The sequence below is a fragment of the Penaeus vannamei genome, chromosome 8, assembly GCF_042767895.1.
Source record: "Penaeus vannamei isolate JL-2024 chromosome 8, ASM4276789v1, whole genome shotgun sequence".
In the NCBI taxonomy this organism is placed as follows: Eukaryota; Metazoa; Arthropoda; class Malacostraca; order Decapoda; family Penaeidae; genus Penaeus; species Penaeus vannamei.
This window is the reverse complement of record NC_091556.1, coordinates 12,592,527-12,599,871: the sequence shown is the minus strand read 5'-3', so window position 1 is coordinate 12,599,871 and position 7,345 is coordinate 12,592,527. Positions and strand designations below refer to the sequence as shown.

Below are 7,345 nucleotides of genomic sequence, written 5' to 3'. Positions count from 1 at the left end.
GAACTACCTACCATCTTTTACATAAAATCAAAACACTATTAGAATGAAGACTTTGTACCACAGTGTACTGAATGGAAGTCCATAGTGTAAATTGTAATAATTTCTACCTTAAGAAACAATTCCTGTGGACCTCCCCAGACATCAGCAGAAGTGTGTGTCAAATGCATTCATATATATATCTTTTTGAAAGTGACCAATCTAAATGAGAGGAAAATGAGATGTATATTTTCTCTTCTTTTATTGATTTATTTTCTCAACTTATGAATTTGTGTATAAGCTATTACTATAACTCTATTTCTTTTACAAAATCAATGCCTATATTGCCTGTCTACGAATTCTAATATTCTCAAGATCATATACCCAGGGGTCAACAATAAAAATCAATTCTTTTAGTGTCTTCTAGATCACAGTGTATATCATTTATTATAAATTATAATGGCACTATCACTCATTGCACATTAATGGTATGTATGCAACATTTTTGCATTTTTTTTAGAATGCTATATATAAAAAAAATTCATTTAGTTTTGATTTTCCCCTTCTCTATCAAATATTCAATTTAATATATACAACATTTTGCCATCAGCATGTTAACAGTATGCAAGTGTTAATGCACAAACTCCTAAATATCTATTTGCATATATCAATGTTACATTGCCTTTGTTTGTCCCTATTTGCTTACATACTAGATTTATATTACCCTGGAAGCTTCTACATAGAATGCATTAAATAAGTGAAAGTAATTTGTACAATACATTACTTCTTTGGAAACATCCATCAAATAATTTACCAACATTCCCATGATTATTTACCTTTTCACCCCTTCTTTACTGATAATCATTAGTAGGTACATGTCTACTTTGAGGTCAAACACCACAAAGGGACTGAAAAAAATTTGTAGGTACCTGTATACCTAGGATCATTATGACTGCTTTCATTACTTCTCTGCCCTTGTTATGGCCTTTATAATGCAGCCATCTGGCCTTCATGTGCAGATTAAAAGCTTGAATATACGACAATTAGTACTTTAGCTGTTTTATCTAATAGTAGACTGTATATTCTGCTTTAGCTTCATGAGCTCCAGCACTGATTTTACAGATTTCTCTACAACCACACTCAACTCAAATGACAGTTTGCCTTCATAGGAATCCAACTGCTAAATGTAAACCAGTCAAAACAATCAAAACCTTGTTACTAGCTTCTCCAGCTTTACTAATTATTTTTCTATCACCTTTAGATAATTCAAGAGTGACTCTGTTTGGTAAAGATCCTCATAATGATGTTAGCACCATGTGCAAATGTTGTTATAATGACAGTCTAGAATATCATTACTGAACTGAAAAATTTCTAAACATCCTATACTATATATATCTTAGTGTGGGGGGATTGACTTAGGGGGGAGGGGGTATAGCTTGGTAAAGATGGGGTTAATAGAATTTAACTGATCCAAGAAATTTCTGCTTCTCTTGAGAAAAATCACATAATTTACAATAAGAAATGCATACCTGAACAATGTATCTTTTCTAGTCTCTTCCACTCAACAATCTCAATTGTGTTGATAATTTACTGGTAGCTATAAACATTCACTTAAATAGAGAGGTAGTCACTCATCATTTCCATTACAAAAATGAAAATGACTTCTCAGAAAAATGATAAACTTTGGTTAACATCTAAGTGTGTTAATAAATTCAAGTTGCATACTTTTCCCACCTGCTATAAATGTTGCCATTCCTATACAAGGGACAGATGCGAAATGTGCCTGTGGTCTCCAGGCCAATTTACACACAGAACAGTATGAAATATCAAAGTATCCAGTGCAAGGTCATAACAGAAAGACATGAAAACTGACTGATAATATATGACTTCATTTTAATACTGGGAAGTAAGACCACCATCAGGGGAAAGAAGGCACAATGCTTTCAAAGCAACTACTTCATGAGTTTTTGAAAGTATGTGTAACTTCTGGCACACTGCTGATCAGCTCATATTATAAATGAACTGGCTGCTATATGAATTTCTAGATTTTGCAGATGATTCCCACAAAGGTTTGCTCTTTAAATGCACAAAAAATCACTGTATTACACACACTAGTAATAAAAAAAGGCACACTTATCTACAGTTCTCTACTTAGGTTTAGAACATGTTCAGTCCTTTGAAACACAAGAAAAAGCATCTATTACAGTCTCTTGTCAATCTTCCACAAAAAAACTGACACTCACTTTCCATAATAAATAGTCCTCCCTCACTGCACTAATCTCCTGAGAGATATTGCAGTAAAATAAATGCAATGAGGTGCTCAGTAAAATGAAAATAATGGTCAAAATATGCCAGTAAGCATAGATGTATGCAAAATTACTATGCTAAAAATGATAAAAACAAACCAACATGACAAGTGAAAATACTGCACTTCTAGAAATTATCTCACCATCTTCATATTATGTTGGCATCTGTTTTAGTAATAAATTCTACTACCAATTCTTACTTAATTCTGGCTCTAAAGAGCTTGAAATAACTATGTGGTATTATACAGGATACCTCTATTGCATAACTGTTTTCTTAGAAACAAGTAAAAGATATGGCAGTAATGCAAATACATAAAAATATAAAGCAGAGGTTAGGTACAAGTTAAATGTGTGCATGCAAAAAAGAAGTGGTACAAGCAAGTTAGATAACATACAGCCAGACTTTTTACATGAAAATCTGAAATGCATATAGACTGTACCAACAGAAAATGAGCAACAGGGATTTTCATCTTTCAAAAAATAATCGTTTCTATGATAATGACACAATTTTGATTTTTAATTACTTGTGCTTCAAGATTACATTTTCGTCCTTAGTTTACTGAAATATCAATATGATCCCATTTGCCAGTATTTTGTACTTTTTAAAATCAGATTTGCCTTTAGAAAATATATAAGGCTATATCTTAAATACTTCAGTCCACATTTTTATCTCATATGAATTACATCTCACAACATTAAAACAAAGAGAAAATCCAAGACCATGACAATTCACTGTCAAGGAGTTGAGAGGAAGAGATGCATTCTGCAAATAAAGTGTTACTGAGATGTAGTAGAGGCAGAAATGTGTTTTATAGCTAAATGCTATTGCACTACTTAAAATTTATTGTAATATATTTTTTGGAAGTACACAGGCAATACCAACATGTATTTTATATTTAGTATAAAATCATATTAAGTAAAAATCAATTTGCATTTCGATGATCTTCATTACGAATAATTTCCAATAAAAAGAGCCATTTTCACATCTTATAGTCAAATTACTGAAAATCTTTCAAAGTAATCATATTACAAGAGAAGGTTTCCTCTCTGTTTGTTGGTTAGGAATGGTCATGTCACTATTACTTACTGTCATTTTACTATTCATTAATACAGCTTTTTACTTTTCAAAATTATCCCCACGAAAACAATCAAATTTGTGGCTTTGGCACAAAAGTACACTGGGAGCAAAAACATGAACCTTATCTTTCTTTGTCAAACAACAATTTCAACTGTCACTTTTGTCATTCCTTTTCTTAACCATCTAACTACAATATTTCAACCTACTCTGCCTCAAGAAATATACAGCATTACCCTGAACTCTTAAGTACTACTGTCATCCTGAATTTTTTGTTCTCCTGGAACATTTCCAAGAATTCCCTGTACTTATCCTCATATCAAAAATCATGCTTTTGAACTTATTCCAGCCATAACAGTACCAAAATGTACGGTATTCTAAGTCAATGACTCATCATTATCATGACTCTTAAACAGATGTTCAACAGATTAAAACCTATAAACTAATACAGAATCCTTGATTAACAATTGCAAATTTTCTCCACTGTAAGCATCCTAAAGTTTATCAATTCTGCACTTTAATTTTTTCAGTAATATATAAAACTTGAATCTTAGTTTTATGCATAACCTGGTATTCCACTTCACACTTTTGATTGTGAAATTATCCTAATTCCAGATGAAGAAATAAAGGCAGACAAATTGTAAAAAAAACAATTTGAAATTTAGCAAACAAATCTAGCTTATATGTGCCATAACCTGAAAAGAGTTGAATTCATTACTTTGCATAGGAAGTAATTAATTCACAATAAATAAAACAATTCTGAAACACAATGTATCCATTTCAAAATTTCAACTCTTTCTAATTTGAGTCCTTTAGAAGAAACATTCTGTTTATTCATCAAAACTGACACTGTTATTTAAAAAAGGGTCATTTATACTAAAAAAAATAATGTGCACATGATGACTGTGTGCAAATTAAGCTAATGCATTTGCACATGTATGTGTGCATGAGTACTGGAAAACTGAAGGTGATTTATGAATATGCATCTCACAAACAAGTGTTTAAGAAGTTGTATAATATTTTTGCAAATTAATAAGTGAATATTCATTAATACTGATACTCAATACAAAATACTATATGATACAAAAAATAAAGTTGAAATTCACCAATGTATGAGACCCAGTTTTTAACAGAGAGAAAATTCATGCATGTCATCACAATGTTTCAAGATCCAAGGACCCATCCAAGTGCTTGCTTTGAATCTTTAATTTATATCTCATTTACAGAAAGCCACTATTCATAATCAACAGTGAAACAAGGGCATCAAATATAATGTAAAATATATGACAGAAATACAAAAGAACATAATACATACATACACAAACACCCATGCACACTCACATCAAAACAATATACATGTTTACGCCTGTAAGCATAAATAAACAACAATCATTTCACCCAAAATGTGTGAACAATTGCTTCTAAATGATCATTAAGTGTGCATAATCTATCTTGTTAAAGAGAAAAAAGTTTCTTTTTTCAGATCTTTTCATGTAAGAGTAAAGACTTGATGTATCTTCCGTCATCTCCTATCATCAAAATTGCACTATTTAACCAATCTGTGTTTCAGATCATTATGTCTTACAGTCCTAACATTAGTAGCACAACACAGATATTAAACTATTCTTGATTAGTGAGAAATTATGCTTATGTTTGACAACCCCAAAAATTAGCAGCAACAACTATCATTATGGTCTAAAGGATCTCACAACATTCTAACTAGTTGAGCATTAGACCTAAAGTGCTCTTAATGTTAACTTACTCTGCATCTTTTAACTTCATAAGACATAGAGAGAGTTACTGTAGAGTGAAGGTTCAGTCAGGGGATAGAGCAGGAAATACCAGGCAACCAGACCCAGTACATGGAAAGCCATTAACTTGTTTCTTACAGGGGTAGGTTTACTGAGCATCTCCTTCATTTCTGGCAGCCCCATATGGTTGCAAAAGGCATGGACTGCAAATAGGGGCAGGAAATGACCTGTAGAAAAGATCAGAAAAATAATATGAGGAAATAATAAACAATATAATAATTTCAATCTTATATATGTCACAATTACAAATCAAAATATAGTAGTAATAAATATTTTTATACAACCTGTTTGCAAATGAAAAAAGTGGTACTTACCAGTTCTAATGAATAAAAATGCAGAATAAAAGCCAAATACTGAAGTATACAGGAACTGGAAACCTGCAGAAAGGTTTTTAACATTACACTCCACAAACACTATTTTGTTGCATACAACTTACAGTTCACCACTCAAAGATTAACTCAATAATGGCAGCAATTTTCTTTTAGTTACGTTGATGGACAGTGGGCATTAATAAGTGTGCAGTTCCATATCTGATTAACTGTCTAGCTCACAGCAGCAAGCAAAGAGACCTCATGTTACAGGTCACCATGGGTTGATACTATGGAAAATATTGCAAAGACTGCCAGAAGCTGTTCTGGGACATTTGTGGATTTAAGTATATTTCAATTTCACTTTCAATTTTACAATGAGTAGCTTATATTTTAAAGAATCAATTAGTTGATTGTAAAACAATTCACAACCAATTTTATGCCTATTTTTACTGGTATTTGACTGCCTACTTGAATGCTTTTATACAATAATCTAACAGATTTGAACTGTCTGACAGTTCTTACCATAAAGTCCAAATCCATGTACTACAGTTATAAAGAAAGTTTTACAAATTAAATAAATACTTCCCTACCAGTCACCACTCTATCAAAAAAGTCTTATCACAGTGAATGGGGTCTTATCACAGTTAATGGGGAGTTACTTTAATTTCACAGTAATAGGACTAATTCTTTTAGCAATCTAACAGATGAAAGCCAAATATCTTCTAATTCACATCAACTCCTATCATCCTGATGACATAACCATTAAATAATGAAAAAAAAATTGGCTTGAGGGCCTGGTGATACAAACATGCCAGCATGGAAGAACTTGGCTATGGGCTGGGGTGATGTAAACTTGCTGTCATAAACATTTTAGCTAAAGGCCAGGGTAACAGAAATGACTCGCCACACGCCCACAAAGTTCTTGGGGGTTGATTAGACTCATTTAGCATTTAGGAAAGAGCTCTCACATTACTTCAGTTGATAAACAAGTGTGGAATGTATAAACCATAAGCAATGACTGGAAGAGCACTGGCTCCCTGACAGAAAACTGAATATTACAAAATAATTGAATGACACAAATAATAAAATGTTACTTATTGCTATTATCATTGCACTAAGTTATGGACTACCTAGAGAGATGATATGGAATTGGTGCAAAGAAAAAGTGCCTTACCATCTGGATAATGCAAATCCAATGAAAAAAAAAGACAAAAATGGCAAAAAAGCTAAAAACACTCATGCGTAAAAAGAGAAAATAACACCGCAAAGGGGAAGCATGGAATCTTGTCACCATACACAAGCGTTTATGTGCATGCAGCCTACAAACCACACACCCGTCAGAGTGGCTGCTCAAGTAAGCTTAATGCCTGTATTTTGGACCACGTGATGGGAGTAAAGCATCCGAATCCAATGGGTTAATAACCCTATGATGTACATGAACAAATAATGATTCCATTACCAAAAACAGCCTGTCCTTTTTGCTCTACACTTCTTCAAATCAGAAAAAAATTTAATGCTTTTTAATAACTATGAAAAGGGGATGACTTACATGACAATAAAATGACAGATGGAAGATCAATTCCCACACGCAGGCGATCAACAGCATGATGAAGATGTGCTGGAAACATTTGGCAAATTAATGCAAATACTCTAAGACCATACACAACATAATATGTGTGGAATTATGTCAAACAAATAACAAAAGGAACAAAGAAGGGAAGAACAAGTAAAAACATGAATTTTAAGCCAAAGGCCTTTTCATTTTATAGCTCTGAAAAAATCCTGAAAAAGCAATAAAGCAAAAAGGCCTTCAGAATATTTGTGCATTTTCTTGTTCTTCCCTTCGTTGTTCCTTTTGCAAATAGC

General features: G+C 32.5%; 1 protein-coding gene across 1 annotated transcript in view; it reads right to left on the bottom strand.

The window, feature by feature from the left end:
• Positions 1 to 225: 225 nt before the first annotated feature.
• The window catches only part of Sras (Ras converting CAAX endopeptidase Sras), a 15,692-nt gene continuing 8,572 nt past the window's right edge, over positions 226 to 7,345 (bottom strand). Inside the window, exons 5-7 of the mRNA XM_027363098.2 lie at positions 7,029 to 7,097; positions 5,483 to 5,545; positions 226 to 5,335 (exon numbers count right to left, since the gene is read on the bottom strand). Coding sequence (XP_027218899.1) covers positions 5,136 to 5,335; positions 5,483 to 5,545; positions 7,029 to 7,097 — 332 coding nt within the window. The 3' untranslated portion in view covers positions 226 to 5,135. The remainder of the gene's footprint in view (positions 5,336 to 5,482; positions 5,546 to 7,028; positions 7,098 to 7,345) is intronic.